This window comes from Aulostomus chinensis, chromosome 9 (assembly GCF_037954235.1).
Source record: "Aulostomus chinensis isolate RoL2024-O1b breed Wild chromosome 9, RoL_Achi_v1.0, whole genome shotgun sequence".
NCBI classification, from domain to species: domain Eukaryota; kingdom Metazoa; phylum Chordata; class Actinopteri; order Syngnathiformes; family Aulostomidae; genus Aulostomus; species Aulostomus chinensis.
Genome location: NC_141328.1, coordinates 557,501 through 575,000, shown reverse-complemented (window position 1 = coordinate 575,000; position 17,500 = coordinate 557,501). Strand labels below are relative to the sequence as shown.

The 17,500-nt window shown below is 47.7% G+C and overlaps 1 protein-coding gene across 1 annotated transcript in view; it reads right to left on the bottom strand.

Moving 5' to 3' along the window:
- LOC147255284 (uncharacterized) overlaps nt 1-14,547 on the bottom strand; it is a 21,063-nt gene extending 6,516 nt beyond the window's left edge. Inside the window, exons 1-2 of the mRNA XM_086212891.1 lie at nt 14,067-14,547; nt 1,986-2,136 (exon numbers count right to left, since the gene is read on the bottom strand). Coding sequence (XP_086069017.1) covers nt 1,986-2,136; nt 14,067-14,372 — 457 coding nt within the window. The 5' untranslated portion in view covers nt 14,373-14,547. The remainder of the gene's footprint in view (nt 1-1,985; nt 2,137-14,066) is intronic.
- Between the last annotated feature and the right edge of the window lie 2,953 nt (nt 14,548-17,500).

Sequence of the window (17,500 nt, the reverse complement as noted above, 5' to 3'; positions counted from 1 at the left end):
GCAAACAGCGGGGTTGGAAGAGCACAGCCTAGTGGTGAGCTGATGGAAGACAGAGGGACCCTTGAACGAGCTCCGCTCACACTAACCCTCTGAGAACGTTCCATCGGGAAGCCCCTGAACCGGCGCAGAAGGTTCCGTCACAGCAAAGCTGCTCGTGAGTCAGCGTGCAGGCATGTGAGGCTGGATGCAATTAGATGCAAAAAAAATAACTGAGCACGTCTTTGTCTACGTTCGAGAGGTTCCACAGTCAAACTGCTGTGTGAGGGCTCCAGTTTACATGGAGTCACGGTCAGAACCTGGTTCCTGAAGATCCTCTCACAGACCCCTCATTATCACAGAGGTGATATCAACCGGACAAGAGTCTTCAGTGATTCAGGAACCTTGACAGAGTCTCTCCATATTATGGAACCTCTCTCCAAAGAAAAGAGAACCAGAATATGAAACCGTGACACATTATTGCCCTGTGCAGTTTTGGAGCAGTCTATCACATCTGGCCCTCAGGGCCCTCAGGGACTCAGATGGATACAAATTTCTTCATTTCATGGTAAGATAAGTAAAAAACAGGCTTGTTCCTCACCAGTGTGCCGTCGGGTTTATCAGATATTGCAGCTGGGTTCCCTTTCCTCTCCATCCTGCCACCGACTTGGTCCTCTCCCATTGTAAACATTCCCCTCACTGCGACCTGCTCGACTTCTAACCTGAATTGACTTTCCTTTGTCCCCTATTTCCTATTCTTGCTGTCTCAGCATGTTGTCTATCATCATGAACTTGAGTCAGAACTCAGATTTAGTTGTCTGAAACTTGTTCGGAAACACACACAGACACAGCTAGCAGCTAAGAGACACAACTAGCAGCTAAAAGACACAGTTAACAGCTAACAAACACATCTAGCAGCTAAAAGACATGGTTAGCAGCTAACAGACACAACTAGCAGCTAAAAGACACAGTTAACAGCTAACAGACACAACAGCAGCTAAAGGACACAGTTAGCAGCTAACAGACACAGCTAGCAGCTAAAGGACACAGTTAGCAGCTAACAGACACAACTAGCAGCTAAAGGACACAGTTAGCAGCTAACAGACACAACCAGCAGCTAAAAGACACAGTTAGCAGCTAACAAACACATCTAGCATCTAAAAGACACGGTTAGCAGCTAACAGACACAGCAGCATCTAAAGGACACAGTTAGCAGCTAACAGACACAACTAGCAGCTAAAGGACACAGTTAGCAGATAACAGACACAACTAGCAGCTAAAGGACACAGTTAGCAGCTAACAGACACAACCAGCAACTAAAAAATACAGTTAGCAGGTAACAGACACAACTAGCAGCTAACAGACACAGTTAGCAGCTAACAAAAACAACCAGCAGCTAAAAGACACAGTTAGCAGCTAACAGACACAACTAGCAGCTAAAGGACACAGTTAGCAGCTAACAGACACAACTAGCAGCTAAAGGACACAGTTAGCAGCTAACAGACACAACTAGCAGCTAAAGGACACAGTTAGCAGCTAACAGACACAGCTAGCAGCTAAAGGACACAGTTAGCAGCTAACAGACACAACTAGCAGCTAAAGGACACAGTTAGCAGCTAACAGACACAACCAGCAGCTAAAAGACACAGTTAGCAGCTAACAGACACAACTAGCAGCTAACAGACACAGTTAGCAGCTAACAAAAACAACCAGCAGCTAAAAGACACAGTTAGCAGCTAACAGACACAGTCATTAACAGGTGTAGTTTGGGGCTAACAGACACAGTTCATGAGTAACGGAGTTCCAGACTAACAGCCACATAGCAACTGGCTGTTCAACATGGAGGAGATATTTTGGAGCCTGGATAAATTGGCCCCACTGAGCAGACCAGTATTCACTCTCTAACTGCCAGATGTTCTTCAGTTGTTGACTGTCTTTGTATCAACACTTGTGGTCTGCAGCTTTTGATCCAGCTGCTGAGACGCTCAGTTCCACTAACCCAAACTCACCCAGAAACCATTTCTCAAGAGCCTCTCGCAGGTCCAATGGCCCGGTTCCAGCAAACAGATTCTCTCCGGTGTCCTCCAGTTCTGGGTTGTGGTTCCAGATACACTTGGCTGCGTAGCTCTCAGCGAGCAGCTTTAGGTTGGTGTCCCATTTCTGCAGAGAACCAGTGGAGGTGACAGAGGTCAGTTTTGGGGAATTTCTGGAAAATTAAGTTCATGCACATGTGCACTGGGTCCTGGTTTGGATCAGGTGTTTCAAAAATCCACGAAGTGAAAAAAGTTGTTCCTTTGACTATGAATACATATGAAGAATACAGACAGAGAGTAAAAGGACAGCAGGCTGCCGCTGTGATCCAGGAGGAGTGCAATGGGAGCTGGTCCCACATTTCATAGTTATTATTATTATTATTATTATTATTATTGTTGTTGTTGTTGTTGTTGTTGTAAATCTTATTTTCAATGCATTTTCTCCCCAATTAAATGTCACCGATTCTCCATACTCAGCTCATCGTTGCTCCACCCCTCAGCTACCACATGTGGAGGACTTTCACCTGAAGGCGTAGCTGCTAACGCTCCCCAGCAATATGAAATAACCAAGCCTACCCAGTACCCACATAGAAAAATGTATCCATGCAGACTTCTGGGGTTGTTCTGGTCCAGTACTGGACCGGTCCTCCCTAGCTGGTACGTCACATAGCTGCTACATTAAATAGAAGCGGGCCTGATCTGGCCCAACATGCTACTGGGTAAACGATGGCCCAGTAGAAGCTGCACTGCCACATTACTGGTGCACATCTGAGTATATTTTTCACATTGTTACTGAGATGGAAGCTGCCGGTTAGATGCGGTCCTGGGGGTCAGGCTGCTGAGAGCGTGGCTGTGTCATACGTCACCTCAGCCTGGAGGACAGAAGGCAGATGAAAGTTTGGTGACGCTGGGGCTCGTGGAGTCGACGCCCAGCAGCTTCTTCTTCTTCAGCTTCGTGAGGCTCATTTGTTGATGACCACACAGGAAGTGACTCAGCTCAGACTTTCTCCTCCTCACACCTGCTTCCAATCAGCATCATAACCCACTGCTTTTCCTTTCTCAGTGTTCTGTGACCACGCAGCACAAACACTGTGTTGTTGCTACACTCGTATGAGGATTTTACATTTTTTGGGCTGGGTATCGGTAGCAACCTCACCAGGTCCAGGTCCAGGTGACGGGACCAGGGATACATGGGTGACGATACAGTCTGGAAATCTAAACTGAAAATGTCAAAATAGAGCTGAAGTACAAGTTGCTGTGTCCCACCGGGGTACTACAACGGCATACCTCACATGCTATCAAGTACTCAACGTACACATGGAGTTACTTCTACATTTTTCATATTGATTCATCAGAACAATATTTGCAGTTGTACAATGAATGCACAGAAGACGCTGCCGTAGCACACGTGGTCACCATATATTATAGTACCATATTTACACACATGAATACTAGAGGCTGTAAAAAAAAACAAACATGGTCACGTAAATCATGTACATGAAGTAAAGTTCCATTATTATGTTTTGCATAAATATATGACAAGAAAGGAATCCCTCCCCTCCCCTGAATCAGAGAGCAGCTCTGCGATTCACTGCTCTCTTGATTTGGTGGTCCAGGCTTATGGAGACCAGCTTTCATGGCCTCCTGACGAGAAAGTTGGGGTGAACTGGTTCAGCAGGATTTCTGAGGTTGTCTGTTTGGTGACAGGGACTGATGGTGGTCACAGATCACCGTGACAGGCTCCCATCGCGGAGTCACTGATCTAGAACTGTTTCGCTTTAGCCCAGATAGCAGTCTATCAGAGGCGTGTCCACATGGACAGACGTCCCACTACCCGGCCCACTTAAAAACTCCTTGACCAACCCACCACACTCACACATAATGTGAGGAGGCCTTTGTCCATCACATGTGGTCAGAACCGCCCTCAGGGCCTGGTGACGGGTTCACGTGGAGACGGAGTTGGAGGGTCCAGCTGGACAGTTGCTCTTTTTTTGTGAGCAAATCCCATGAAACAGGTTGAGCAAAGAATGAGCTGATTGACTAACAGCCATCGCGTCTTCTTCCTCTGAGCTGGCGAGCTCCACTCATGGTCAGCACATCACTGAGCCTCCCTGTTGCACCAGCTGACACCAACACAGGCACGCACACACACACACACACACACACACATGCACACGCACACACATGCACACGCACACACATGCACACACACACACATGCACACACACACGCGCACACACACACACGCACACACATGCACACGCACACACATGCACACACACACACATGCACACACACACGCGCACACACACACACGCACACACATGCACACACACACGCGCACACACACACATGCACACGCACACACACACACACATGCACACGCACACACATGCACACGCACACACACACACACACACACACACACACTTCATCCACCACTGCTCATGGTTCCGACACCCTCCTGATTGTTTGATTAAAAACTACAACGACCAGCTGCCCGAGAGAGAAACCCCCTCAACAATGGAGGCAAATATCGGTGCTCGCTTGCGTGTCGGGAGGTCAAAACTGAAGTAAATCACTCAGTAGTGTTCATCTCGTGGTTCGAGTCATTGTTGCTAAGATACCAGGACGATGAACAACAGAGTGTGTGTGTGTTTGTTTGTCCAGTGATGACACACAACAGCAACAATAGTCAGGGGTCTCCTTCACATTCCTCCTTTCTTTGTGTCCACATCTGGTCTGTGTTATGATTTTAAGGTCACACACAGACACACACATACACATTTACACACACAAACACACACATACACATTTACACACACAGACACACACATACACATTTACACACACAAACACGCACATACACATTTACACACACAGACACACACATACACATTTACACACACAAACACGCACATACACATTTACACACACAGACACACACATACACATTTACACACACAGACACACACATACACATTTTCGCACACAAACAAGCACATACACAAACAAGCACCAGTACAGCACCAGTACAGCTGCACTGGTGCTGTACTGGTGCTGTACTGGTGCTGCACTGGTGCTGCACTGGTGCTGTACTGGTGCTGCACTGGTGCTGCACTGGTGCTGCACTGGTGCTGCACTGGTGCTGCACCGGTGCTGCACTGGTGCTGTACCGGTGCTGTACTGGTGCTGTACTGGTGCTGCACTGGTGCTGCACTGGTGCTGTACTGGTGCTGTGTGCCCATACTGATGAGGGCAAAACTTAATTCAGAGGTGCAGCAACAGAACAGTCCTCTGCGACACTGGGAGTGGCGTCCAGGCCCGTCTCAACTGGACACACGTTTGGAGTTTCTTCCAGTTTTGTCTCAATTAGATGGACTGATTTCATAACTGGTTTGACTGGGCTGACTCCTGATCCCAGTCCAAGATTCTGAACACCTTTGTGGTAATGATAACATTCTCTTTCACCACCAAAACAGAAATATTTCTTAATTTCCTCCCAGATTAGCACAATAACCTCCCTCCTCTCTCCTTCCCCTCCTCCTATTCCTCTCCTGTCCTCCCCCTCTCCCCTCCTCTCTCCTTCCCCTCCTCCTATTCCTCTCCTGTCCTCCCCCTCTCCCCTCCTCTCTCCTTCCCTCCTCCTATTCCTCTCCTGTCCTCCCCCTCTCCCCTCCTCTCTCCTTCCCTCCTCCCTCTCCTCTCCTTCCTTTTTTCTTCCTTCTGTCTGCATCAAAGTAGCTGTGAAGCAGACAGAACATTAAGACATACTCTCCTGCAGGCATGCATTGATTCACCCCCAAAACACACACACACGCACACACACACACACACACACACACACACCCTTGTACTTGTATCTTTGTGAGGACTTTCATTGACGTAATACATTCCCTAGCCCCTCCCCCTGAACCTAACCCAGGGTTGTTTTTGGCAGATTTAGTCTCAGTCTCAGTCTTTGGACTAAATGCTTCTTAGTTCTAGTCCCATGTTCGTCATTTCTATCCTTGATAGTTTTAGTCCACCAAAACTCAAAGGTTTCAGTCAAATATCAAAGATCCTCTCAACAAAGATGTGTGTGTACTGAAGAGGCCACTCCAGTGTTAGAATGAAGCACTGAACTGATCCACCTTCAAAGGGGAGTTTCCCCTCTTTTTCTCTCTCTACCTTTTACTTTTATTATTCTGTTGCAGAAGCAGACAACACACTGGCCCACAATAGGAGTATTGTATCACAATAAAACAGGATAAACTAAATAAAAGCACACTTGACTTCCATGTGAACGACCTCATGTCCTCCATGTTGGCTTCAGCTGCTGTTATTGGTTAAAGCATCCAGGTGTGTTGCTTAGACAGGGAACAGCAGCAGGTCTGAGGACTCCCGTGTTTCCCAGTCCCACAAACACGGGTCAAAGCACTCCACCTGCCCCCCGTCCACAAATGAACAGGGTTTTCTTCATAACATGCTAGATTACTAGAAGGCTGCTTTAAACCAGCAAACATTAGCGGCCCTGGCAGCCCCGTTCATTCTAGCTTTAGCATGTAGCACTAGGAAGCGCTCTCTGCTCCACGGGGAGGTGGAACCACCACCACCACCACCACCACCACCACCACCACCAAACTTTGGGCTTCATACAAACAGAAACTGCATCTCAGGGCGAGCCTCACAGACTAAAGCTACGCTTCAATCATCCCTCTGTTCACGACCACCCGACGCCGCTGCTGCTGCCTGGTGAGAGTCTCGTCCACTGCAGACAGGCCCAGACTGTGTTTGTGTGTGTGTGTGTGAGAGAGAGGCTTTTAGAGGTTGTGTACTGATGAGGGGGGCGTGGCCAGTAGGACCAACAGCTCCAGCTGGCTCCATTCTGATGTTTGAGCTCTTGATTGACATTGCACGCTTATTCTACTTGGCGGAAAAAACCTGAATGTTTTGAAACTTTGATCGTCCACCAACTAACAATTTAGTCTGGTCTCGTTCTCGTCAGACGAAAATGTGTACAATTTGGTCACATTTTAGTCTTCACAGGGCGATGGTGACGTTCGTCTTAGTCCCGTTTTCGTCATGGAAAGAAGTGTCTGACGTCATCACTGTCGTTTTGGTCCAGCGTGACGAAAACAACACTGACCTCACCTGAACCTGATTCTAACCTTGACCCTAAACCTGACCTGAACCTGACCCAAACCTTGACCCTAAACCTGACCTGAACCTGATTCTAACCTCGACCCTAAACCAAGTCTTGACCTTCAAATGGCCCTTTGAAGATGTGAGGACCGGCTAAAATGAAAAAATATATTAAAAAAATAAACGTGTTGTTAACTGGAGGGAAACACGTGTTTCTGGAAACTAGATGTTCTCAACATTTGCTCAACAGGGCTGAGGTGCTGTGGGATCTCAGCTTCCAGACTGACAAACAGCTACTGGTGAACCAACTGGACTCAGTAGTGGTGGACAAACAGCAGAAGAGAGCAGTGGTTATGGATGAGGTGACACCAGCTGACATCAACATCAGGAAGAAGGAACACGAGAAGGTTCAGAAGCACCAGGGGTTAAAAGAACAGCTAGAAGGGATGTGGAAGGTCAAGGCTGACATGGTCCCAGTTGTAGTAGAGCACTCGGGACAGTGACCCCCAAACTGGGAGAGTGAATCCAGCAGATTCCAGGACCAACACCTGAAACCTCAGTTCAGAAGAGCGCAGTCCTGGAAACAGCTAAGATACTGAGCAGAACCCTCGAGCTCCCAGGCCTCTGGTGGAGGACCTGGGCTAGAGTGTACGTATGTGTATATATTCACAAACAACTCAAAGCCAGAGACACAGGTGACCCTCAGGTTTTATATCCCAAGGTGATGCACCATCCCTGCTGCTGCTCTGGATAGACCTGAACCCCTTCAGCCAGATCACCACTACGACTGGTGCAGGATCTGGTTCTGAAGTGGATCCACCATCAGTCTCCTCCTCTACGTGGTGAGATCCAGCTGCAGGCAGGAATGGGCGAGTCATGGAGTCACTGAACCACATCACCAGGATTTACATCAACAACACCAGAATCTGATTCAGACGCAATCAGTGTGGTCGGATGGTACCAAAGAGATAGAAGATGATCACAACTGACGGCCTGAACTACCACAAGGCAGCAGATGTTCAAGAAGGCTGCAAGAACCTTGGGATCCCACAAGCTAGCGGAACCATGAGGAGGCTGAGGAAGGTCGACCACAGCCAAACACTTCCACAGAGTCACAAGATCCTGAGAGGTCCACTCAGTGGGAGGAACCAGGTCCGAGCCACCTGCACATAGCCCTGCCAGCCACCAGACACCCGCTGGGATAATCAGCTGCCAAAGGAGGAGATGGAGACCCCTGATACCAAGACCAGGAAGCTCCTCACCCTGCAGGGAGGGTTCCACTCCAAGTCCAGCACCCTGAGGCTGGACACTAGGAAGACTGAGGGAGGTTGAGTACTGGTGAGCATCAGAGCCACTGGCCAAGACCAGACCACCAACATCCAGGACTACACCAGGAAGATGGCACCAAAAGATGAACTGCCATGAGTGGAGCCTCTGTGGTGTCTCCAGTCCAGCCTTCTCCAGCCCTTGGTAGGATTCTTGATATCAGACTCTTCTTCTAACTGGAGGTGGTTCCTGTTGTGCAGGGGCTCATCCCTCCATGATTGTTCCTCCTTCTCATTCTCTGCAGCATCAGGTTCCTGCTGCCTGAGGTTTTCACTCAACAGTTCATCTTTGGGGGCCACCTTCCCTGTGTATTCCTGGATCTTGGTGGTCTGGTCCTGGTTAGTGGCTCTGACCCTCACCAGTCCTGGGCCACCCTAGCTGCTGTTAGTGTCCAGTGTCAGGGTGTTGGACTTGGGGTGGAACCCTCCCTGAGAAACCACAAGCAGTCTGTGGAAAATGTGGGTATACACATAAGCCAAGGAAGTGACTCGCATAGGGCAAAACCTGCAACTCTTCTCACTGAAAGAATCAGTACTGCCGCGGACAGGCAGAGTTCCACTGCAAAATACATGGAACTGAACGTGGCACATTAAGTGACAGTGACATGTTCACATGAAGAAGTGAACTGAAACAAACAGAACTGGGTCATGTGAGCAAGCTGGACCCTGAACATAAACAACCAGACACTCGCTGATAGAAGCAGGTGCTGGCTGTAACATCAAATCCAAGAGAGAACTGGATAATTTTGTGGGCTTTTTTTGGACTAAAAGAGAAGCCACAAGGGCAGAAGACCATCAAATGCCGATTAAGGACAAAGACTTTGATGTGGACTTTAAAGTAAAAAAGCCTGATGTGAAAGCAGGACCTGTAAATCATCTAGTGTTGCACTTGGGTGGTGAGGAGGATAAAAGAAGTGGAAGAAAAGACACAGACAGACATTTTGTGTGAATATGAGGATTTTTTCACAGGACTGGCCTGTATGCTGGGAGTTCACCTTATTCAGGTGAACCTAGACGTTATGCCGGTGATTCATTTCCCCCCAGAAAGGTCCCAGTGGCCCTGAAAAAGACATTGGAAGGGACCTTAATTGGATAGAATATCTCAGTGTTATTAAAAAACAAACACAGCCCACAGAATGGGTCAGCAGCACGGTGACAGTTGTGCACCTTGGCAAGACAAAGATATGCCTTGATCCACAGGACGTACACTAAGCAATACAAAGAGAACACAAGCCTCTGACAACTGGGGAGTTTGTTGCTTGGGTGCTGAAAGCAAAAGTCTTCTGAGTTGTCCATCCAGCTAGATGCAGAGATCTCCAGACTATGAACCTCTAACTCACCCTCAGGCAGGTACAAGTTTAAGAGACCCCCCTTTGGAATATCTTCAGCCCCAGAGGTGTTTCAGAGGGGCCGGTCTCAGCATCTGGAATGATTGGATGGGTCATCAGTGTGATGGATGACATCCTTGTGTGGGGTGAAGACAGAGTCACATGACAACAGGCTGAGGAAGCTGTTCAATCAACTCCCAGGAAAAATTTGAAACTTATCAGACAAATGCAATATTTGACTGAGAGAAATCAGGTGCCTGCTGAGGAAAGACAGACTGAACCCTGACATGGACAAAGTGCAAGCCACACAAGAAACACCAGAGCCAAAAGACAAACCAGCACTATAGAGATTCAGGGGGGTGGTGTGGTTCTCTGCCACATTCCTTCCAAAGCTCTCATAATACCTGCACCACTTAGAAAGCGGCTGCAAGGAGAAACCATCTGGCAATGTGAGAATGAACAATCAAGGAGCTTCACACGACTGAAAGAGCTTGTGAGAAACACACGAGTGTGAGAGGGTTACGATGTGGACGAACATGTCATATGTCATGTAGTCAACGTCAAAAGTAATACAAAAGTACTGGACTCTACAAAGGGGAGCTGACATTTTCTGATGGACGACTGTTCAAAAACTCAAAACAAGTAGATCCCACAAAGATGAGAGGAGATGCTTGAAAAACTTCACGAGCCCTTGGTATCTCATCCAGCTCCTGAGGGAGCACGAGCAAAAGGTGGAATGGGCTCTAAAGTCCGTTTTTCCTTGACATGGTGTACCTGACAAACTCTTTTCTGACCATGGCTCACAGCCAGTATGTGCAGACTTGCAAGAATTTGCAACCAGCTGGAAATTTAAATGTACTACCTCCAGTCCAGAGTTTCCACAGAATCCACACAATCAGGAGAGTCACATGCTCACAAGTTCCCCACTGCAAACACCCAAACCTTTAGGGAGAAAAGAGACTGAGAGTCCTGCCAAGAGTGAACAAACTTCACATTTTGGTAGATCCATGAGTTCCCTTAAGGTACTGAGAGTAGTAGCAGAGAATGCTGAGGGAAGTGAAGAAACTGTGTCTTGTTAAGTTTTAACATGTTTATTGAGAACAACTGAATTATTGATTGAAAATTATGTTAAATATTCCATGAATGAATAGGCGCTTTCACACCAGCCACCGAGCTGCTGATTCGCCCGTCTTTTTGTGGCTCGGTCTGAGGTTCCAGAGTGCAGCAATTTGGGGGTCAGTTTTAGCCTGGCAATGTTCCTCCTCCCAGGGTTGTGTGAATCCAAGCCGTCAATGGGCCGGCTCGGTGTGAGGAGGTGTCGATGATGATGACGCAGACTTACAAACACAACGCTCGCCGGTTCTCCTGCATCAAGAACGTCAAAGCCGACGCTGCTGGCACCCGGAGCCGAACTGCTGTTGTGAAACCTACAGACTGTCAGGGGCTCAGTATTCTTCAGCCACATCGTCACTTCAGCAAGACGAGCACCAGGGAGCCGCTGAGATCAGGGAGCTGCTGACGTCACGGCGAGAGGAGCGTGGATCAACACCTCACGGGACGGCGAAGGAGGGCTTGTTGTAAATGTAATGAAAAGGTCGCGGAACAGCTTGGTGGACGTGGCTATCGCCAGATGATGGAACGTCAAGTTGAAAAACTTAGGAAAAAGTACCAGCAGGTCTGTGACCACGACAGCAGCAGCGCTGCGCTCAGCGGCTGAATATTCTCCTGACGTTCATGTTGTACGTCACTGTTCACACGCAACTTCATGCTGCACGTCACGCCACGCTTACGCCCACACAAGAGGAGTATTACGCCTCCATTTCACACCAACGGCAAATTCCCGCCTCTACCGGGCCGCAAATTTGGTGCATTCTGTGTCTGAAAAGGGCAACTGATTTTAAGGCTCCTGCATTGATTTTTTTTTAAATTATCAAAGATGATCTGAGAAGTCTGGATGGTTCCTGATGGACCAGCAGATCAGATCAGTTCTTTCCCAGTATACTTAAAATAAGGCAGTAGTTATAAGATGTAGTAAATGTAAGTCCACTAAACATGATGTAACATCATAGTTTAATGCAGACAGTCTAGATGTTCATCACACGGCAGGCAAATGGAATTGTGAAGAAAAGAGATTTTAGATGTTGAACAACAGTTTATCTCTTGATTATGGAAAACACACAGGCTGTTCATACAGCTACAGTTGAATATGACCTCAATGTAAACAAATTCTGCATAGTTTTCCTCAGACAGACATTGTTATCAAGAAAATAATCAGGTGTCCCTGCCAGAGGTTGTTATCAGTCGTCCTCATGTCTCCTGCTTGTCTCCCGACCAAAACAACCGTGGGGCACAGCATCTCATGAAACCACCAAGATTTATCAATCTATCAGTTCATAGATGTCCAACTTAGCTTAGCACTGCTAACGTAGCATCCAGGCTTCCAGCATCATCAGAGGGTTCATCAGTGAAGATGATCTTGATGAACTGAACCTGGAAGATCATCAACTTTTGTTCACCAGAGCTGATTTACTGGTTCAATCACCACAATCACATGGAGCGATCCTATTGGCTGCTGGGGGAGGAACCAGGCTATGACCACTTCCTGTTGGTGGAGGAACCAGGAGATGACCACTTCCTGCTGGTGGAGGAACCAGGAGATGACCACTTCCTGTTGGACTACAAAAATACTCCAATATCCTTGACAGGATCATTTCCTGATTTTATGCAGTCACATCAGTGACAGCTTGTTCAGATTGATGTTGCTCACCAACTATAGAACTAGACTGGAGTTCCACCTTTATAATGGGTTCCACTTCAGTGGTATCACATCATGTCTGGACACAGTGAAACTGGCTGCTGCTCTGGTTCCCAGTAAATTAGATCAGTGTAGAGCCGGCGCAGCGTGTAACATGCTGGCGGTGAGTGAGGAGGCTCACATCGACACTCACAGTTCGACTACGATGGTGCACTGACCTGTTTGGTTTTTGTGGACTGAGTTGATTCATTTCTTTTGAAGGTTTCACATTTATCCTGCTTAAACTTCTATCTTGAGATATTTTCTGGGTTTGTCTTTAATCTCATTTCTCTTGAACGTTGCTTTTATGTTACTGGTAGTGAACACTGTTCCCTCCACCACATAATCCCAGGGATTTGGCCACCTCCTAGCAGGATCATGTACAACCCTGAGGCTGACTTTCATCAAGTTGGGGTGTGGTTGGGGGTTGGGGTGGTGGTCCTGGTGTTGTTGATGGTGGTGGAGGGGGGGGGCAAAGAAGTCTTTACATTTTGAGGCTGAACTGTTTAAGATGGAGGAAAAAATGCATTTTTGCAGTTGGAGTTTAAGGCTGAGTTCAACTGTCTGAGTTAGGAAGAAGCTGGAAATCCTGCAGGACCCAGTGGACATTTGAAGCTTAAGTGAAGTAGTTTCCTCAAAAGTGTTCCAAAGACAAAGCCTCTAACCAGCGTAGGACAACCAGACCCTTGTCTACAGTTGGTGCTGGGACTGATTCTGGTTCTTGTGCTGGCATGGACACATAAAACCACAATCATGTGTAGAAGACAAATCAATAAACAGAGATGTTGTCCTCTGTTTACACTGATCACAAATAAGGGGGACAAAATGTCCTTTTTTGGAGAAGTCAAAGGTCAACGTTAGCTGGACGAGTTCAAACAGGAGCAACTGAGCATCACGACCGTTACATCGGTCCTGGGGCTTTTCACCCAGACGTTACGGGACCCATACAAACCACTAGGACTAAATGTAACCATATTAAATGAACCAGAGGGCGCGTTCCTCTGCCAAGCCCCACAGCCCTCGCTAAAACAAACTTTCCTCAGAATCTTAATAGATATTATCACTGTAAATATACTGGAGTGTTTTCATAAAGGTCCAAGTTATATTTCCTGGGAAATTAACGAAAATGTCAAATACTAATAGGTTTGCCGTGTTTGAGAACATGAAAAGTAACTCCTGTGTCTGCCCTGTGGTATGTTCCTGTAGTACTGGTAGAACCCTACTGACACAATGTTCTCCAGAGGTTCCAAATCACATTTGTTTCACCTGTTCTCTCCCTCAACAGGTTCTTCCAGCTTGTCAGCAGCTCCTCTCCTCTGATGTGACTGTGATACTGCAGGAACCCTGGAGAACATCATCAGGACTGACTCCTCAAGCCTAACACCAGCTGTTGGATTCCTCCTCGGCACCATGTCTGACACTCACCTCACTCAGTTCTACCTGACCCCCCATAAGCAGGCAGTGCAGATCTCTGCAGGAGTCTTACCAGAGGCAGCATGGCCGAGGCGCTGGGGGACACCTGCCCTCTGTAATGGTTGTGGAGCTCCACCAGCAGCTCCTCCTGCTCCTCACTGAGGAAGCTCCAGGCTCCAGGGACCACCAGCACACCCAGCAACAGCCAAGCCCAGAGAGGAGCCCCCCTTGGCGGATGGGCACTACAGCAGCTGGAACCCCTCCTCAGAGACCCCAGAGCAGTTGCCTGGATTGAGACTCCATCTTTGGCAGTCCGAGGGGTCGCATCCCCCCCCTGAGTGGAGACCCCCTGCGGCTCTGTGATGTTCCGTTGGTGCATGATGGGAAACGGAGTCCTGAGGGATGTATCCTAGAGAGGTCAGTCCCGACCAGTGTGTGTGGTTGTTTGTGTTCACAATAGGCCAGTTGTCCGCGTGAGTGTGTCGTCCTGAGTGTGTGTGTCTGTGTGCTGCCCCGTCAGTGCATCTCTCTCAGCTCTGCCGATCTCACTCCGTCCGACCCGTTTTAAAAGAGGGAGAGGATCCTCCCCTTGACACACACACACACACACACACACACACACACACACACACACAGAGTTCACATTTCACACATTGCTCCGACTGGTACGTACAACAAATACACCCTCAATCCTCAACTCTCTCCCTCTCTCCTCATCCAAATACCTTTTGGAGCAAATTTTCCCAGTTCTGCAAGCTACACAATTTATTTTTCGTAATCTATATCTGATTATCATTTTCTAATTTGTGAATAATCTTATTTCACAGCCATATCATTTGAATTCTTTAACAAGCTCAGTAACAAGCCATAAGCAAAATTTTGCTGTTAAAAGTATAATTGTCATTATATAAGTAGCACTTCATCCTTAAAGTGTATTTCACCTCTCCAGTACTCACTAACAGGAGTACTCAGCTTACTTATACCCTTTTCAGCGCAGGTTTTTGGACCCGCGTTTGCTCAGCATCAGGGCGCATTCAAGCTTCCAGAAGACCCGGGTCTGAACTCCTGCTGTGAGGCTGCGTGCCTGTGTTTTTCTCTCTCGTACGTCATCGCGCTGACAATGTCATCGTTTCACATAAAAGTGCGCTGGAACACTGAGAGGTAAACAAACGACAACATGGACGTCGTTGAGTCGAATGCCAGCGTTGTCGTTGCGTGCATTGCAGTGTTGTCATAAGGCCACTCAGACCGCCCCATGCCGCTCCTGTTCATCCTATCGTTTATTTAGAAGAACGTTTCTTTTAAGGGCCTTCAGCTTGTTGATGACCTGCCTGGTGGTCCAGTCAAACCCGCGCTCCCTCAAAATGCCGATGATGTTCCCATAAATCTCCGTGTCCTGTAGGGTTTCAGAAATCTGTCGCCGGATCTCCTCTTCACCGCAGATGATGAGCAGCTCGTGGACTTCACCATCTTGCCAGTGCGCTGCCATGATCGATAAAAAAAGATGTGAAGATGGCGATACAAGTTGTTTATGAACACAGTGGCGCCCGCTCAGTTCACGTCAGGGTTCCCGGTTGGTGGGAGTTCCCCAGCAGAGATTTACTTACCTGAGATCATCCACATGGAACTGTTGGAGTGGAGTGGAGTGGCGTCTCAGGACATCAACAGAGGACTGAACTCATGGCAGAGGCCCAAACTTTATTGAGACATGAGTCAGCAGCTCTCACAGCCCAGTTTTTTTTCATTTATTTATTTTTTTCCCAAAGCTTCCACAGTGACAGCCTGATAGGCGGCACAGTGATAAAATCAGGATAGGACAGGAAGGTCGCGTGAAACCTGAGATGACGTGGGTTGCCTTTTTCACACTGCAGGAGAGCCGAGCAGAGCCGAGCTGAGGCGATGTGGAATGAAATGCCGAGTCGACCCAGTCGACCCTTTCAGAGTGCCCCAACACCTGTGTTGACCCGTGTTTTTGGTGCAGTGTGAAAGGGGCTTAAGCTGTTTCTCCTCCTCCATCACTTCTTAGTGATTCCAGAATGCAGGAAGAACCAGCCACATATATTTAGCTAGAAGCTAACAGAGACTGATGCTAACAGCAGCTAAAATTTCCAGAAACATCTGGTCGCCAACTCTCCAGGTTTCCGGGTATAATCCAGATCTCCTTGATCCAGCTGGAGGATCAGGGCTCCACTAACAGTTGGACTGGAGATCAGAACTGACTAGAACACTTGTGTTCTACTGCTCTATTGTGAGCAAGCATGGAAGTGTTGGCTCGGCTGTGTGTGTCTCATCTTATACATGCTAACTAGCATGCCTGGCCACCTGGCTGTGGTCAGCGATCAGCCGGTCCTCCAGTGACTCAGCAGAGATGAAAATGTATTATTTGTGCAATTTTGCGTTTTCCCTGGTACCAGCCCAGTTCCCTCAGGAGGAGGAGAACCTCTTTCCTTCAAGGTACACATGCTGGCTGTAACCTAAATTGACAGGACAAAATTAAATAAAAGGGAGGGGTAAGGAAAAGGGAAATCAGGAGGAGGAAAAAAGGAAAAAGCCAAAGGGATAAAAGGTGTGAGGAAGCCGTGCTTGGTGCCACACTTTATAAGGCTGGCTCGCCTGAGGAAGGCCTAAAGAGGCCGAAACGTCCAGCCATAATTAAAGCAATGAAGCCTAATTTTTTGAAACCCCACCACCTTCGGGTGGTGGACCCAGCCCCCAGGATGGACCGTGCATCAGTCTGCCTCCCACTAGTTGGGGGGCAGACCCCAACCCCTTAAACCTAACCTGCCAGTGCCTCCTGGGGGCATTAATTTTTCAGCACAATTTTTTGAAGCCCTATTGCCTCATACAACCCACACATCCCAACATCCTAACCAGAACCAACTGTGATCTGGCCCTAACCCTAACCGTGGTAATTTGGCCCCAACCCTATCTAATTTGATTTATTCTAACACTATAATTTGACCCTACTCCAATTATTCCTATCCTGAGCTTAACCCCAACCTAACATTCTATCTTTCAAGTCCAAATTATCCCGAACCCTACCTACTTCTATACCAAGCTGATGCCTGCTGTCCCTCAACCCAATTTATTACCACGAACCCTACCCTAAATCTATGACCCCAAACTTAAAAGGCCAAATTAAAGGAACAAAGAAGGGGAAAAGAAACCAAAGTCTAAAAAACCCAAATGAAAGAAACAACAGAGGGGGAAGAGTATAAAAGGGAGGTTTTAGATGAGGAGAGTAGAAAGATGTGACAGACAGTGGTGGGAGGCCCAACGTGGCAAAGGGGAGGAAAAGGAAAGAGGGAAGCCAAGGGAGAGGAGTGAGGATAGAGTGAGTGGAAGAGAAGGGGATGGAAGGATCTATCTATCTATCCATCCATCTTTCTATCTATCCATCCATCTTTCTATCTATCTATCCATCCATCTTTCTATCTATCCATCCATCTTTCTATCTATCTATCCATCCATCTTTCTATCTATCTATCCATCCATCTTTCTATCCAT